This window comes from Spea bombifrons, chromosome 4, assembly GCF_027358695.1.
Source record: "Spea bombifrons isolate aSpeBom1 chromosome 4, aSpeBom1.2.pri, whole genome shotgun sequence".
In the NCBI taxonomy this organism is placed as follows: domain Eukaryota; kingdom Metazoa; phylum Chordata; class Amphibia; order Anura; family Pelobatidae; genus Spea; species Spea bombifrons.
In genome coordinates, this window is record NC_071090.1 from 79,749,071 (window position 1) to 79,768,167 (window position 19,097).

The 19,097-nt window shown below is 38.5% G+C and overlaps 1 protein-coding gene across 9 annotated transcripts in view; it reads right to left on the minus strand.

Moving 5' to 3' along the window:
• TCF12 (transcription factor 12) overlaps positions 1 to 19,097 on the minus strand; it is a 101,398-nt gene that overhangs the window by 65,023 nt on the left and 17,278 nt on the right. For 7 of the 9 annotated variants that reach the window (XM_053464192.1, XM_053464191.1, XM_053464199.1 and 4 more), the window contains exons 4-5: positions 9,309 to 9,382; positions 5,232 to 5,334 (exon numbers count right to left, since the gene is read on the minus strand). In XM_053464192.1, coding sequence (XP_053320167.1) covers positions 5,232 to 5,334; positions 9,309 to 9,382 — 177 coding nt within the window. Of the gene's footprint in view, positions 1 to 5,231; positions 5,335 to 5,778; positions 5,852 to 9,308; positions 9,383 to 19,097 lie in introns of those variants that run through there. The other 2 variants (XM_053464197.1, XM_053464196.1) reach the window with 2 other exon arrangements.

Genomic DNA, 19,097 nt, shown 5'->3' on the forward strand with positions numbered 1-19,097 from the left:
TTCTTTAACACAATATAGAAAGTGGTGGGGAGGTAAAACTGACCCTACCGGTGTGTGAGATGCATATTACAGGTGCAAACACTTTAGAGCATGTTTATTTACAGAGTGACTGCCAGCATAACAAATCGCTAACCCCTTCATTCAGTGATGAAAAGGCCACATGAATGATCACTACTTTAGAGGGCGTTATAAGCCGATCAGACAACCTGTTCTTATGTTTCCAACTTTATCTCATGTGCTACCAAGCAGTTCATTGGAAAATAAAGCAAATCTCTTTTTACAAGTTGTAAATGTTTGTAGTGTATGTAGTGCTTTATGCCTTCTACAATACCGATTTGTGGATGGGGACAGTATTCGTTGCGCTCCCTTACTTTCACTACATACACACACGTATTATATTATTTATTCTTTCTTAAGAGCAGCGCAGTACAATATAAAAGGTAGGGTGTTTAACAAATATACATTTATGCATACAGATACAACAGCAGCTGAGGACCCTGCTATCTAGCCTTATGGGACTTTTATACAAATTTCTTAGCCAGAATGGTAGGTTTAAAAGATATTTATACATTACATACACACACATATGTAACAAAAAAATCCCTTATACATAAAAAAAAAATGCTTTATAAATGCAGAGATCAGAGACGCCACACCATGCAAAAACCAGAAATGTTTTGAAACATTTTTATTCTAATACTAGTAATAAGAAGATATTTGGTGGAAATTCCTTTTTAACTTTACAGATGCCTGAAACAGAAAACCAGAGGACATGATGACAGCCGAGGGTCACCCACAGAAATAAACCACCCCCAATTCCTCAAAAATAAAGAGGAATACTTAAATAAAACCAAAGTGACAAACTACTTGTACATGCATATAGCTCGAAACACAGCCTGCACACTGAACCCGCAGCTCTCTCTTCTCTGATCTATCCTGTCACTAGGCTCGACATGTCAAATAACCACCTACTACACACAGTGACGTTAACACATGCAGCCTGTGTCATGTCACCCAGAGATTAACCTAGTGATCGGCGTATCCAGTGAGGCAGTAGCCAAGTCGAGTTACTTTTCACTTTTTTGTATTTGATTTATTAATACAGTCAGAAGACGGCACAGGACGTACTTTGAACGCTGAAAATCCATCGCAGAGCCGGGTCCCCTAAAAAGGTCCGGTGTTTCTGGTAAGGAGGGGCGTTAGGTAGCTCTTTTGAGCGGCACCCCCTCCTCCTAACAAGCATTCCAGTGATCCCCATCCGTGCGGGGAGGGACCAAGAAGATCCGGCCCTCCTTACGGACAGGGAGGGAAGGAAGGGGCCGGTGAATGTAGATTAGTGTTTAATAATGCCTCTGCCATGTCCAGTTTAGGCAAAGATAGGCTTCTGGTATACAAGGTTATGTTTATAAATAGACGTACTGTCAAACACAATCGTGCTATAGGCTCATGAAAAAAGGTAAAATTAATATATTTCACTTAATTAAGCAACACTGAAAATGGAAGGTCTATTTAGATGTCAGCTACAATAATTGCACCTTCTGGCGTTCTCAGATAGCTGACTCCGAGATGTGTTTGTCCCCACTCAGCATGTCTAAACAGGCTATGTCAACACAATGCCATACTGTAGAACGAGGGAAAATGTTGGCAAAATTCAAAACAAATGGGATTTCAGACTAATGCAGCTACATTTTATTAAAGCTGTCACACGTCGCATAAAAAAAATCACCATATAATATTTTTTTTTAAAAAAAAGCTCCCCTACTATTCCTAGCTTGTCCTCTGCGGACGCTGGCACGGCAGCCTCTCAGTAAGGCATGGATAGAGTTTAACATTAAGGCCAGCCGTCAGGGCTTGAAGCTCATGTATGTAGATAAAACAGATCTGAATCTGTTATGGTTCCTAGAATATGCTAGCTTTAGGGGATTTCATTGCTTTGTCGACTGCAAGAACGCCCATGGATGCGAGGCATGCGGATAATTATTTTACACATTTCAGATTTTTAACACTGCTAAGTATAGTTGCAATGTGTCAGTCTGACGTCGCTCCAGCTCTGATGGACTGAGCCAGCAAGATCACACGATGCTCAGGAGGATGAAATCAGCTTGTACTGTACGTGGATAACTATTAACTTTAAAAGGACTGTAATTAATCTACAAGCGGGGAAAGAAAGGAATGTGAATTCTAAATAGTGCCTCTTAAGAGTAAATCACAGCTATGGTCAAAACGCAAAAGGACTTATATTGGGTTGTCCTTATAATAATCTGTTTGATGCTAATTGCTTACCCATGAGCCAATGGATTGGACGTTTTTCATCTCCTCTAAAAGCAGAGCCCTATCTCTATGCCTCTGAATCAACAGGATAATTCTGGAATTCATTAGTCGGGAGAGAGAGAGAGAGAGAGAGAAGCTCCATAATAGCTTTACTGCATGCACAGCACACTTCAAAAATAACTAAATGAATATGGAAATGCATCTTTCTGTGGCAAATTGTTCATTATTGAATCATTATCAACCCTTGTTAGAATTTTTTCTCTCTTCTGCTATGTACAAGATCATTAAAGTGTTTAAGAGCTCCATCATGAAAGACAGTGACACTTTATAATCCACTATCTCTTCAGGCAAATACGCTTATGGCTGAGCATAATACTCAAAATAACAACATCCTCTTGACGTATAATTCCTCCTGTTTTAGTAATGATTCTTTTAAGTGCTAACAGAAGCAATGAAATATGAGGCTGAATTTGGCAAGCTTAACCCATTCAGGTTTCCATTTGTTTGCATACATTAACTCTTGATTAACTACAGATATTTGAGGTTGCAATATAAAATGCATATTAATATGAAATAAATATGTTCAAAATCGCAAAATCTCTTAGATTTGTGAATTGACAAATACTTATCCAATAGGAGGCCAATATCTTAATATAAGAACTATAAGAACTATGCTTGTATTACATTTTATTTATGTATACCGTCAGTATCAAGGATAGGCTGTTTATGATCCCTGTATGTGAGATATAATTAAATAATGTGAACATGGTTTGTTTTTTTTAGGGGGGGTTGTTTTAGGGAACCCCGACACTTTGTATTTTATAATGCATTTAATAATTTCAACTACACAGTGTGCTCTCCGCTGCCCCCTTCTGGTATTACACTGTTGACCACTTGCTCATAGTAAGCATTTGGTACATTGCAAGTTAACTTGTTTTGCTGGATCATTTGTTTAACATGACGGTTATGGACAGGATACCAGCAGCCCCATTGAAATAAAACTATAAAGACCTCGCATTCTGGATAATTTCAATAAAGTGCTTTTTATTGTACAGCAAGGTGCTAGCAATAACATCAGGAGAGAGACAAATGGTGCAACATCATAATATTGTATGTTGCATAATAACAAAATAAGCTACACCACTAAGTATACACACCTCACTATATCCAACACTGGCCAGTGGTCTACATTCTGATTAGTATTAGTTAATATTTATTTGAATAAAATAATGCTAACTTTATAAACTGTGGGGCGTGTTCATTAATGTATTGCTGTTTAGCTTATAAATGTAAGTCAGATATGATGCACCCGCTGCTCATTGTAGGTGAAACAGATCACCCTACAGATAGAGCAGTTACTCAGCACCTCGCGTGGTCACGCAACATTTACCATCATCTTACAGTATCAAAAAATACAGCTTCATCTGCCCCCAACATCAATAAATGCTTAGTCGAATTTAAAAGGCAAGCATAAAATTGAATGCTCTTTCAAAATGAAGTCATCTCTTGATTTCAATGTCTTAAACCAGATTAGACCGGGGTACCGAAAATAAAACTTCACACGTTTTCATTTAAGAATGAGTGTACATATAAATGCTGCACTGGGATTTGGAAAGTGACATGTGTCTACTTGGCAACCAAAGAGGCTTTACAGTCCCATTACTTTCTAGTTACTGTTTCTACTCTGCAACAAGCAAAGTAGTTAAACATATAACGTGCACATTTACAGTACTTCTATGTAGAAGAAGAAAAAAAGACGTGTCGCAGCACTGATGGCTCTGCTACGCTATAGTTAATTTTTAATTGCTTTACACCAGCGACAAGATTCATAAGGTAATAGCTGTAATCACACGTTAGCAAGCGCCTTGGATGAATCTCTTAAGGCTTGAATAGTTACAATGCATCAAAATGATTAACCATTTTTGTAATGACACTTCCAGCAGCACAAGTCACCTAATACACCAGACTTCTGTACAGCCTGCTAAACTAACATTAAAGCAAGCATAACTTTATAAATAAAAAGCATATTCTCCCATGTGGTCAGATGGCGCATCCTGGTTTTGAGTCATTGGCTCTATTATCTTACAGCAAATTACAGCTTCTGGAGTTGGAAATTGCTGAAATGTCAACGTGACACAGAAAAAAAGTCTGCCCCTGCCACAAGTGACTTCGCCTTCAATATTTACATGTTTCCACTTTTTCCCCAAGCTCTTTTGTATTTCTTTCCTTTACTTTTGCATGCTGGAACACAATAGTGTTCATTAGTGAAAGTTATTCAATATTTGAAAGGTATCAATCACATAGCATGTGACATAATTGAACTACCTTAATGGTGGGTATTCTATGTATGTATATGATGTATGTTGACAGTTTGTCCCCAGACAATATAATTGCTTTAAACAAATAAAGATTAAGGAGAAAACACAGACAAAGCAGGAAGATTTCCAAAAGAAATTGCAGACCACCAGGATTTGGCTTTAACTAATCCACTTAGATTATCATGGCTGTGTCTTGAAAGGACAATACGCAGATCACAAAATAGGTCACATAGACAACAAATATAATACCTTGTAGTATTAACACTCCATGCATTAACAGGTGGAATAAAAGTTTCTATTGAAGACAGGTAAATAGTTCAACAAGTGTACCGCACAGGTCTGTTTGGAATATGCAGCTCAGTGTGTGTGTATCTATCTATCTATATATATATATATATATATATATACATACACACACACACAATTTTTATTTAAGGCATATTTAATTTATAGATTATCTAGTTCTCTTGTGTTAAGCATCTCGATAAAGAACTCAGACAAGTGACCCAATCAGAGTCTATTAAAAGAAAAAAACTCTCAGGCCCAGATGCTAGATGTGTAATTCCTGGCTAAGGGATGAAACATGATGTCTCCGAACCAAAGAGGCTTTCAGGGGCTGTTCGCAAAGAATTACCTACTTACCCATCAGATTTGAGTTCATGAAAGGTGTCGGGGACAATCCTTCATGGGGCCCTAATCGACTGTCATTCAAGTGATCACTGTAATGAGGACTGTCTGCAAAACCCTAGGGAAAAGAGAGCAGAGTATTAAGCAGATTATGTGGCAGCCTTGCTAATTGAGTGTAATGACACTCCTAATTCATGTATAGAGTTGTAATTGGCCACTGTCATGACAAAGTTAGCTTTCAGCTCTAAATATGTTAAAGTCATCCAGCTTACATATATTATCTTATTAGGCATAACAGAAAGGGCTCGGACTGTCAACTAACACAGCTCCAGCATACGTTACTTGACATGAGAAAAAGAAATTCTTTACTATTAGCTGTAATTTGTGTCGGTGATCAGCAGGCTGTATAGTAAAGCATGATATGAAACAGCTGGAATTTCAACACCAATGAAAGAAATAATGCAATGGAGAATTTAGTCTCCTCAAACAAAATTTGTTCCCATGCTCAGCTTGAAAAAATGGATCGGTTTTGCCGTTAAAAAGTACGTAACAGCGCAAGCACCTTACAAATGAATAAAGCGGTACGGCCGGGGCTTTCCTACTTTCTTTGTCTCTTTTGCTGTACCAGGTTAACACTGGAAATTCAAAGAGTACAAACAAATGATTTCATTATTACAAATATCACTTAGCCTGAAGTATCAACCGCACGTGTCCAGCTTTCAGTCGAAAAAAATGTGCCCGCTGCAAAGGCCCTTGTTCAGAAGAATTAACACAAACAGCATTGAGCATTTATTATTTGTTCTGCCTATAGGCCAAGAACCACAACATTGGAGCTCTAAGAAGCTTCTGCATACTTACTGAGGTGATGTCAGTGCAAAATCATAACTGGAAGCTGCCAAAATGTCAACTCAAAACAACGCCTTCAATTCACATCATCTCCCGCTGATGCTCTGCTTTAGAAGGTACTGTCTGGCATGTCCTCAATTCCAGACTGATCTATAGCCCGCTCTACATGTTATACAATTGGCAATATAGAAGAATGATGGACACGAAAACAGACTTGGCCTGACATTTACAACTTGATCGTGACCACAAGGGTCTCCTCTGGTAGCCATGGCTGTAGCCCCGTCTGTCAGATAGGCAGCTTGTAGCTGCAGCTGCCAAGGAAACCAAGTGGCTTATAGCCAAGGTTAACACATACAATTTAGACCGAATGTTAATGTTAGAGAATCTATCATAAAGGAACTGCCCTTCTGTTTTGGGGTTTTAAACGGGAGGCAATGTCATAGCTCTGAGTTTTAAGTGGATAATAATATGTAGCGCTGTGTTAAAGCTACATGTGTATTTATTTATAGATTTATTTTAAGCCTCGCTGATCAAGAACTTGGTAAAATAAGACTCCATATTACTTCATTACAGGAATCAATTTCCATCATAAACAAAATATAATCAGATTCCAATAGTCAATATGTTATTGGGGGAGTCTCGTAACAAGGCATTCAGCAGCATAAGTCTACCTTGCATTGGATTCTTTTTTGTCTACCATACCATAAAGGAGACGGATGAAAGAGCGGCTGAAGAGAGTCTAGTACTGCATGCACAACCTTGGAGAACACTATTCAGAGCATGTCGGTTCAAGTTCTATAGAAATAATAAGTAGACTAAGCAGGCTTGTGGCTATTGGTAACATCATTTTGACTCTATTTCATACTATACACACCTCATATAAACACAGATAACCACCTACATCGTCTCAGTGGGAGAAAGTTGCATCATGTCCGGGGTGCTCTTCCTATACGCGGAACACTTTACATATAGAAACATGGCCAAGGAATGATCTTATTTCCACATCTGAAAAGGCAACCACTGAAGGCAGACTATGCAATTGTCAAAGGTAATTACATCCAAATACAGAATAAATCCACATACTGGGGACAGATGTTCCTCACCTACATGGGAACCAATATTTCATTCTAGCATAGTTGTATCAAATCAAAAGGTTTCAGCATCAGTACACACATTTGCTTTAATTTATATTTTCATTAGTAAATATGGAATAAATCACACCCACATTTTAGAAGCTGTGCTGAAGACTTTATAAGGAAAAGCAAAAATCATTTGCAGGTGTCGCTCACTTTAGTGAATAAACCACCAACCAAATCCCTTTTCTGTTCCTAAACATTTAAAAGAAAGAAAATAACAACTTTGTATGTAGGGTATTGCAAAATATTAAATTGGAGCTTTTTTCAACAAATGCAGCTAAAAACCATGATAAAAATATATATATATATATATATATATATATATATATATACACATATATACATATACATGTAAATATATGTCTAGGATACATTAAACTGGGGGGATAAATAAATTAGCAACCAATTCATAACGGTTTAAGAGTTACTTTTTGTGGTTTTACACATAATTTGAAAAATGTTTTAAAGTACCTTGTGTTTTGATTCACTGTAAGCAGAGACATTCAATTTATTCTGGCAAACATTTTTGGATTACTAATACAGCACTAAAAGTTAGATTTGGTTATCTCAGAGACTGCTCAGGGGCAAAAGGAAACGTTGTCCATTAAAATAACATCAAACGGATCAGAAATACAGTGTAGCTATCCCGTTTCATTGATTGGACTCCATATTTGCTTACTCCTGACGCCAATTAGCTTTTGTTGAAGTCATTACCTAAGGGTTCATATACTTTTTCCAAACCATACTTTGAATGCTTGAATGATGTATTCAATACGTACACAACACAATAACTTGAGTTAAAGCAGATTGTGTTTGTTCATTATTGTAACTTAGATATTTCAATAAAGATTTTGACATAAATGCTGGTAATTCCAAAGGTTTCACTTTTTTTTCTTGCCACTGTAAATGGCCATCGTCCTTGGGTGGTCTTTAACAAAAGAGGAACTGTGTATTTAGATTGGGCAATGTTATACACATCTGCAAAGTGTTTGGGTATTATTTCGTTTCAAACTCAATGTATAAACAAATGCATGGGAAGAAAAAGAGAAAAAGGGAAGTAATGGCACAAGAAAATGCGACATCTGAATAACAACAGAATGGATTATGTCAACCAAGGATATATTGTAAACATATAGATTAATTCCCAAGGAATAAGCAAAACCTCAAGGGACACAGAAAAAATGCTAGTTTGTAAAAAGATCATGTGACATTATACCTTGGATTCTGCTATGGAGGTTTGCACATCTAGACCTAAATGTAATTTTTTTTTATTGCAAAAAGGCTTGTTCTATTACAATAAATTAGTATAAAAGAAATGCCATCCAATTATGTCAATGAAAAATACCCTGAAACCTTTAATGATGAACTTCACAATGAGAGAGCAGCTTTAAAATGGCACCATTTAAACTGGCAATCAGGACAATCTCCTAGTGAAATAAACAGGAAACAATTACATTCACAAATTAAATGCTAATCTTTTAAATATTTGTATGAAATTTAGAACAAGGAAAAAAAACACTTTTCTCTGATCACCAGTCACACTAACCCTGTCTGTGTTCAGCTAGAACACAATTATCATCAGATTCATTCACCTCTCATTTGGTGTGAAAAAGCAAATAAATTCCCCCCAGTATCCTGAGTACACAATGGTACATTGCTCCGATAAACTATATCATCAATCACTTTTATGGTTTTTGTTTGGTTCTTTTTTGTTACGTATGTGTCCTTAGGAACATCTTTTAGAAATAGATAATTCAACACAACCTTAATTACATTTCTGTACATGTTTTTATTTACAAAAGTCCATGAAGGACTTTGTATTTCCACTGGTAAGGTCACAGAAGCACGGAAAAATAAACAAAAATAAACTTTGAGGGAAAAAATCTTTTTAATAGCGCTTTTCACATTCCACGTTATGGTGGAGGAACCAAAAACTTGATTCTTTCCTGCAGAGATTATAAGTATACGTTGAATCTATTCTAAAATACACACATAAAAGGTTACGGCAATGGAACATGCGTATTCTCTGCTTCAGTAACGCCATAAACCTGCTTGTTGCTCCCGTGGGAGTTCTGGACACGCGGCTAAAAGGCTAGCAAAGCCAACTTACTCTTGAAGATTCGTACGATGGGCTGATCTGACCGCTTGTTCCCCACGAAGCTGTAGCTGTCCTTTCTTCCATACCTACAATTCAGAAAGTGGGGAAAGACTTAATGCCTGGCACAGGGCCAAAAGATCATAAAAGCAGATACATTGCCTGAAAAACTGTGAATAAAATCTTGCAAGGATAAAGGAAAAAAGTATTTCCAATAAGAGCCATCACAGCCTTAGTAAACAGCTTATTCAGTAAAGAACAAATCGTAAACGATCACTTGTGTTTGTTATGTTTGTGAAGCTACTTAGAATAATATTTAAACTATTTCCATCAAAGTGTTTACTAGAATGTAATAATAGTCATTGTAATAAATCAAAAGCAATGTGATAAGTCGCAGTTGTTAGACTACCACCAAATAATTATTTATATATATATATATATATCTATATATATATATATCTATATATATCTATATATATATATATTATTCACCGTATATTCTGTTTAAAGCTGTAACGTTACCCATGAAGTCATAGCTTGCAAAGACGTCTACAAAGGATTGGATTTCCAATCAATTCAGAATTAAAGTGTATACTATATAGTATAACATGAGGAAATAATACTTAAATTACATTTTAAAGCAAAACCCCACCGTAAAAGCACGACAAACAAGCCAAGACAATATACAGTATGCGTTCACCATCTGTTATATGTTGATCAAATAAATGCATCGGACCAAACAAATCTAATTTAAGTTCTCTGACAGGTATTGAAAACAAGAATTTCTATCTTGAACCGTTTTTATCTAATTTTGTTTTGGAAATAATTATATTCCTCTGAGATTAGATTTAGCAGAAGAAAATTATGAGGTATTTGTAAGTATGGTTGTGTGGGCATAAAAAGTATGTTGCAGATGAAAAGGAAAAACAGAAGAAAAAAAAAATAAAAAAGACAAAAAAGTGGTTTGTGAGTGAATCACTGGAAGCATTTAGAAAATATGTGAACTGCAGATGTCTAAAATACAGTAAAAACTCATTTGTGGATCACAAGACCTGTATTTTAAACCATATATTTTTGCCAGTCACACGCACTTAGTTTGGGTGCATGAAAAACATCTGGCGTATTCAGAGGAAGAATTATATACAAAACAACAGCCCAGTGTTTGATAAAAAAAAAACATAGCAACTGGGACCGAAAATGCTCAGAAACAGTCTTTTTAGACTATTTTTTTTTTATATGCGCTAAAGACAAATATGTTACTTAACAGGTTATTAATAATTTATAGGAACCAAAAGACATAACACGATACAGTGAGTCAGTTCAAATGAAGAAACAAAAAGAAAGAAAAGGAAAAACAAAAAGGCAAAAATAAATATGCTGGAATTTACGAGATATTTACAAAACGGTCATTGGCGGCAATTCATTAAATGGTGTAGAGTAACGAGATGAGACCTCAACTTTTTAAGTATGCATTTGGACAGACTCTTATACGAGAATAATTACGAGATTATGAGAGTTTCCATTTAGTATTTATAACCAGTGGATTAACGGGCGATGATTTGGTGATGGATCCATTTGACTCTGAAAACAAAGCCAGACCAATATAGAGAGAATTTACTTTTTCAAGATATTCAAGTATTCTGCATAGGTTCCCGCAAATATGGAAAATTAGGAACACAACATACTTTCCAGAACAGCATTTAGGAAAATTAGTAACCGTGAAATAAGAGCATTAAAGAAACAAACCTATGTGGGAAGGGGGTAAGAAAAATGCCTCAACGGGTGTGAATTCGATACAGGATTGAAAGCTTTTTGGGCCTTTTTTAGGGTATGAATTTCCGAAAAAAATATTTCCAGCTATATAAAAAAACAAATTCTGCACACCCCCCCCCCATATAGAGCCACAAGCAGAAAAATGTGGGCTAACTCTAGCCGTTTCTGTGCAGCGCCATCTGCTGGGGACGTCGCACAGCAGCGACTCTCCACGTAAGGAATAGCCAAAGGGCTCTCTTCCCAGCGGAAATTAGGGCTCAGAGCTGGCATATTTAGTTCACAGCAGCTGGAGAACAGGTTAGTAGTCCCCGGTTTAATCCCATTACCAAACTGAATCACACTTTTTAATCGGCCTTCTCGGTATACTCAAAAGGTACAAAGCACCCGTGTCACATTTTAAAGAAGCAAATTAACAGTAACCGGGACAGCATTGTGCATTTTGCATTTCTTTGGGGGGATATCTCTACCTGAAGAAGGTGACTCCCTCCACTAACATTCAGCCTACAGAGCTAACAAAAAAAAGACCCAAAAACAAAAAATAAAACAGGACAGGCGAAAATATTATATTATATATGTTTTATGCTTTGGAATTGCAGTAGTAAAGAAGATAAAGAAGGAATGTCGATTTTCAATTCATGAATAAGTCAAAAGACAATCTCTATGTGTGCATTCAATTCCAGTAACATCCGTAATAATTATGCACAAGCCCTACATTTGTAGTTTATATAAGATAGCTACATAGCTAGATAGATAGCTAGATATAAATACACACACGCGCACCAACACCTACCAAGTACCACATAATTAACTAAAAACCCTTCTGAGTTTAAAAAGTAGCTGCATGCAGGTAAAAAGTCTAACTGTAAGGCTGCTAGACAGCGTAACATTATAAGGCAGGCCTAGGCAACAAACATTACAGACGAGTAAATAAATGATCACGAATGCAAGTATATGCAGAATTGAAAGATATGGTTAAAGGGACAACGCAGCCTTTACATGCACTTCCATGCTTACGATGGTGTGCCAATACATGGAGGGAGTCATCGGAAACCTCCCTATACGTTTCCCCGCAGCCCGGCTTGGCCAGCGCGCATGTGCGTTACACTCAACGTCAGTCGGCTCAAACGCTCGCTCATGGAAGTATTGCAGGTGGTCTGAGGCAACTCTACACACAAAGCGCCCCATTAATACAAATTGCCTCTTTATGAACATGTGTAAAATAATATTTATTTTTTATTAATAAAAACGATGACATTATTTCACTGATAACAGGAGTACATCAAACGTATTCACCAAACTCTCCAAGAGCGATGTATTCCAAGGAACTGTATTACTGTAGCTTCCAAAGACACCAAAAGCAAAAAGTAATGCTGTCAGTGAAAAGGCAGCAAATCACGCGGGTGCCGGCGCCGCTTCGCGGTCCATGTGCTGCGCATGTCGGGGTAAACCAAAGGTTGCCGTAACGCTTCTCACTTGAACTATTTTAGTAGGTAACGCATGCAGCCTTAAATGCGTGTTTAAAACAGCTTTGTCTTATTTCCCAATAGAAGCGGCCTTGACAGCCTCATTAGAAATAGCAGCTCACATAATTCATGAGGGACCAATGTGTTGAAATGAACAGAAAGGGGACTGCGCTCAACCCGATCCTAGCAGCGTTTCTCCTTTTAAATGGAAACTTTAAAAAAAGGACAGGGGTTATTTACTGATAAATAGCGGGAGAAATTATTTGAACGTTAAATGGATAGTAAAGAAAGCTGGGGCAGATGACTGTTACGTTAATGAATACATGTCTAAAAATGTCTGACACAGCTTCCCTTCTAAAGTATTTCTCCGTGAAACGCTCTGTAGCGAGCCCTAGCTCACTGTGTAAAGTTAACACAAAATACGTGCCACACACAGGTTTTCTAACGCTCAATGAATGCCTCAAATTTGCACAGAGCAAGGATCTCCCCCTCGCCAAAAGACACGCAGGATGTCCATGTGGAGATTTCTGCTCACATTATAAAGGTGTACATGTGCAGGTGTGGAAGCGGGTCCTTTTAAATAACTTCTCTAATGTAAATGTTTTTGCAGTACACCCCCTCCTTAAATCAATGCTGCGATGTTCATTTTATACCAGATTTTTAGTACATCTGGTGTTGGTCCACCTTAATAGTCCATGAAATGTAACGTGGTCCACGTGATCTGTCAGGTAAAGAGAGAAAACCAAGTGGATATGCATTTTCGTCGGTTTCCTAAAAGTCTTCCTAGAACATAAAACCGGGTTTAAAAAGAAATATAATGTTGCTATAGGAACACCCTGTCATTCTCCGACGGCCCTCCTCTCCAATGTTACGTCAGAGCAAAAAGAGCTCGCTAAACGCCCCCCATCAGCCAGCTAATGCACATTAAATCAAAACGCAGAGCCTTACTATTACGGTAATAGAAATAACCGAGTCATTACTTTTCAAGTACGCTCTTCATTGTTATTTGGATTCTCTTCTTCAATAAATGCAGGGCTGGCCAAATCCACGGTGACTTTAGGGGAGAGTCAGGAAGGCAGACATTCACATAAATCTACAACAAATACTATACTAAGATTAAGCAGCACAGAGAAATAAACGTCACATGGCTAACCGGCTCCCGGACCTATCCAACCCTGAATTCATAAATTGCTTTTAAAAATGGTGGGATAAGGTTTTGGTCACTACAATAGGTACGAAAAATGGGCATATCAGTCAATATAAGTTGTTCTTATCAACTGTGAAATCCTACATAGCTGTAATTACAAACAGTCTCATTTGAAGAGACTACATGGATGAATCCCCTCCTCTTCCACTCCGAGCTCCCACTCACTTTATCTCTAATCACTATTATTCAGACTGCGACCGCCACATTGACATTGTGTCATTTTAATCCACTCCAATACCTTCATTTTGATTTCAGAAAGACCCCACATTTTTCCTTTCCTACCTAATGACGGGTTACGTGCCGGGTGGTCTGTTCTCCAAAGGGAAAACCGACCGTTTGCAAGAAGATAATTTCACACGTGAGTATATTGTGCCGTCTCCAGAGATCACCCCGAAGATATGGAAACCAAGAATTCCCCAGGGTATTGTTTGAGGGATTCATATTATCTGAAGGAAATGCCGTAATCCCGATGGAGTGCCTCTCATGCCATATCTGGAGCATGTTATTACAGTGTGATTATATATATATATATATATATATATATATATATATATATATATATATATATATATATTCTATACATCTGCGCACTCAGCAGTCACAATATATAAATAACTGATGATGACAAAGCGAACTGATAAAGCCCCAAGAAAAGTGGGAGGAGGTTGGAGAGTTTATTACAGTAATTAAAAGGTTAGTCCTCGGAGGATCACATTTTCATATTAACAAACGTGAACCTTGAAGCACCGAGACGCTGCAACCAAAAAAAGCCTCAGTTATTTCATGAAATCGTCGTCTGTTTGGGTTTATATTATTAACCCATAACTATATAACAATCAAGCACTCTCCTATACTGATTTTACAAACGGATGCGATACATTTATGGGTTTGGGCAGAAGGAACCGTCTTCAAAATAAAATACTAAAACATTAGCGGTTTACAATTCACTAAACCATGACAACGCAGCAGTGTCAACACATACACTTTTTTTTCTTTAAAGAAACAATAATTTCACACCATGAATATCCATCGTCACTGTACAAACCCCAGGGAAACGCGAGTATCTGCCACGCGCACGCGATGTAACCGGTGTGTCCTGTCATTCATCCTATATAGAAATAACACGATTTAGGGGGAAAGGGCAACACAACAGACTATACAAACCACAAAATACAGACGCGGACGGGTGAAAGACACTATTGTTTCAAAGTAAAACTCAATTATTTCTGCTGTGTGGAAGGGACTGGATGCCGTTTGTGTTTTTATTGCAATAGCTGCCAAAATAAGCTCATTTACATGCAACTCCTGTCAAAAGGAGAGCGAGGGTGCATTTGCCATTCTCATTATATGTTGTGTGCTATTCTCACGCTATACGTTGTGTGCCCTTCTCACTCTATACGTTGTGTGCCCTTCTCACTCTATACATTGTGTGCCCTTCTCACTCTATACGTTGTGTGCCATTCTCCTTGTACGTTGTGTGCCCTTCTCACTCTATACATTGTGTGCCCTTCTCACTGTATACATTGTGTGCCATTCTCACTCTATACATTGTGTGCTATTCTCACTCTATACGTTGTGTGCCATTCTCCTTGTATGTTGTGTGCTGTTCTCACTCTATACGTTGTGTGCTGTTCTCACTCTATACGTTGTGTGCCATTCTCCTTGTATGTTGTGTGCTGTTCTCACTCTATACGTTGTGTGCTGTTCTCACTCTATACGTTGTGTGCTGTTCTCACTCTATACGTTGTGTGCTGTTCTCACTCTATACGTTGTGTGCTGTTCTCACTCTATACGAAACAAAAGAAACAAAGAACCCAACTGTCTTTTTCAAAAGATGAGGTTGTGTTTACACGTAAGTTGCACATGAAGGTGACAATACACCAAATATCTAAGGGTAGGCATAGATAAGAAGGGGTTAATTATAAAAAAAATATTAAATGGGTACAAACGGCGCATTTACATAAACATTCTGGCTGAGGGTGACGAGGGTTGTAGTCCAGAATTCCACTTTATACCCCGCCTGGGAGCAAACCGCTTTCCTCGCTAAACATACCCTACAGTACAACCGGAGCGCGACGCTAAATAATCCCGCGGATGCGAGTCTCTGCCTGTCGCACGGAAATAACTTGCTCTGGAAAATCATAAATAGAGAGGCCGTAACGGGGAAGTGGCCTGGAATACACATTTATTCTAAATTGTGCTCAACATTTTAAAAAACTGGTGTATGTTTTGCTGGGTAGTCAAGAAATGTTCCGAGACACAGGCCGTAAGACCGCAGCAGGGGCCGTGCAACTATTTACACTCACAGATCACACACAGCATTACGTATCTACGCTGCAGAGCGCCTTTGGGATTCACGACTGAAGTACAACGACCCCAAGAAAGAAATGTATGGTTTCATTTGGAAGTGGATTATAACACACCTTTGTTTTTAGTAAACAACACACCAAGCATTCATGCTCATGGGATCTGTCATCACCTATATATTTTTCCATACAAGCAAACCCAGGTTTGGTCTCCAGGGTATCCAAGGAAGAATTTGTAAGCGGAGGGGATGCTGCTCGTTCCCTCTGTGGGTTCTTCCAGATGTGTTCAATGTAAATATACAATATTTTATCTTCTACATCCGGCACAGAGAGATGCCCCTCGCTATAAATATATACAGAAAATGTCCCATCAAAGTGTCACGAACCGTGCTTTCTAACGCTCAGCTACGATGCCCTGACACAGATGCCCGGTCACAAAGTCCTCTCTCTCTTACACACGGCGGAAGAGCCAACGTGAGACTGCTGAACGCCCGGCACCAGATCCGAATGGGAAGAGACACCACAGAACTGGGCGTCCTCACAGCTCGCCTTCCTTTACTCTATGGCCGTGATTTATGCCATAACATGTAGGCCCTGGTTAAGGTAACATTAACTTTTTTGTCTCACTTTCACAACTATAAAAGGCCAACACCTGAAAAAAGGGCCGAGTTTGCCCTGAACAGTAAGTAAAGCTGTGTGTATAAACTCCTGTGGCCACCAAGTCGTTGATCAGGAACAGCTCCTCTATAACAGCATGAATATGGATATGTATTTTAGGTGAACATGTACAATGTAAGCATGTTTGGATAGTAATGGCTGTACACCGCGCATGTAGATCTACATATCCATAATGTGTATTCATAGTTACAATTATAGCGGATAAGACAGCATACATGGTGCTAGGATTCTATGTATTTTTACATGTACTGGGAGCTTTATTGTTCAGTATGTGGTGTTCAACTTTTCAGATGATGCAAGAATCCGGCACGATCAGCGCTTACCGCGTTACCTCTGGCTACATCTGAAGCCTTTCATTTACGAGCTGAGCTCTAATTACACTTGTTCACCGAGACGTAAGCCATGCCCAGTATTAAGCATGGTCTGGGAAAGCAATTAGAAAACAAGAATAGGAATAGAAAGGCAAAAACAAAAAATAGGGAAGCATACAGCCAGCATACAAGTGGTAACTGCCGACAGGCTGACACCCACTAACCAGTCTTATCGCGCTCGGACAGCCGCTGAACACAGAGATAACCTGGAGCCCGACACTCCTGCAAAGAGGTTTTCGGCCCTCGAACTACCAAAGCTTTTGTCTGTACAGTAAATATGAAGCGGGAGCAGAATAGCAGAAACATAAAAAACCTGTTTACAGGTCTAATGTCAGTGAGCAGCCCCCTGTGTTTTTGCATGCATATAACAGGTGTTCACCAGGCTGGCTGAGAGACATAAGAGTTGTGCTCCAACTACAGCCATAGTTTAAGCTCTGCTCTAGAAACTAAGCTGGAGCCCTTCTGAATACGGAATATCCGGTCATGTATGAACCATCCGACAAAGGCATTCAAATCTTTCTAGTAAATAAAATTTATTTCTGGTTTTCCAAAGAAATCCCCCGCAATATTCACGCTCACACGGATACATCCCATAAACATTTCAAAGAGCACTTTCAGTTTCTATGGCAACAACCAATCAGTGAATGCTTTAGTGTCACATGACAATCAGAATCTTACATAATTAAAGAATTATTGCGAACGACACTTGGGATGATGTTTCTAGCAGAGTAAGTGGAAAGCACTTTTATGTGCAAAATACAGAAAAAGAAATCCAAAGAAACTTTATACAGATAACTAAAATACTAGAGGGTGGGTTCTGAACAGCTGCCAGGAGGCAGGGGACAAAATTCACTAAAAGAGAAAAAGAAGATGTCCGTATGAACAATACACAGCACGGTCCCTGAAAGGGACACGTCTACATATCATTTGATGCAAACACCGTCTCTACGAGGATATACGCAATGCTGATAATTCCAAATGCTTTTTACTCATTGAGGATAAGAAAACCTCGAGGCCTCAATATTTGACCGATCTGCATGACTTTTACTCCTCTACTTCGATACACGCTAAAATATCTTGGAGGGATTAGAAGGTGAAATGGAGAGCGGGTGACCTCAGGACAGGTAAGTGAATAATTTAAACAAGCAACTCATGACATTAAGGCTAGGTTTCCACTTGGGTTTTTGTCCGGCGTTTTTTTCTTGATGAAAAACGCCAGGAAAAACGCCAAGAAAACTGCCGCTGCATTTACCTGCGTTTTGGCGTTTTTTTCTGGAGTTTTTTCTGGCGTTTTAGCCTTTCTGTGGAAATTGCTTTTTTGACCTTAGGCAGTTTTTCCAGCCTTTACAAGTTAGAAGTTTCACCCAGCTAAAAGGGATTAGGATAATTTACTTGGTAGACCCTTTTGTCTCTTTTCTGTGGTTTGTAAGGCATGCTTTATTTCGAATGTCTGCTCCTCTGGGAAGATTGGCCCCAAATGATGGTGCAAATTGTTTGCTGTTGCTTTTGGCACGCAGGATCCAGTTGATGCGTCGGGTATGTTTGTTTGTAATGGCATGTTTGTTCCAAATGGTGTAAAATTCAATATGAACCAGTCCAGGACACACAGATACTGGGTCCATCCTCTGCATTGTAACTGTGGAAAAAACGCCATAAAAAACGCCAAGGCAATAAACCCACATGGCTTTTTCATGGCGTTTTTTCTCTCCCATAGACTTCTATTGGAGAAAAACGCCAAGATTTCCTTGCAAAAAACGCCAGTGTCAACATGCTGCGATTTTGAAAAACTGCCACAGAGCCCAAAAAAGCAGAAAAACGCCAAAGAGGACTGAAAAAACGCCAAACAGAAAAACGCCAAGTGGAAATGGCATTTTGCGATTTCCTATTGAAGAACAGCTAACATCTGGCTGCAGCGTTTTTTCACTAAAAAAACGCCGTGTGGCTGAATTGGCGTTTTTAGCAAAAAAAAAAACAAGTGGAAACCTAGCCTAAAGGAGTTTTCCCCA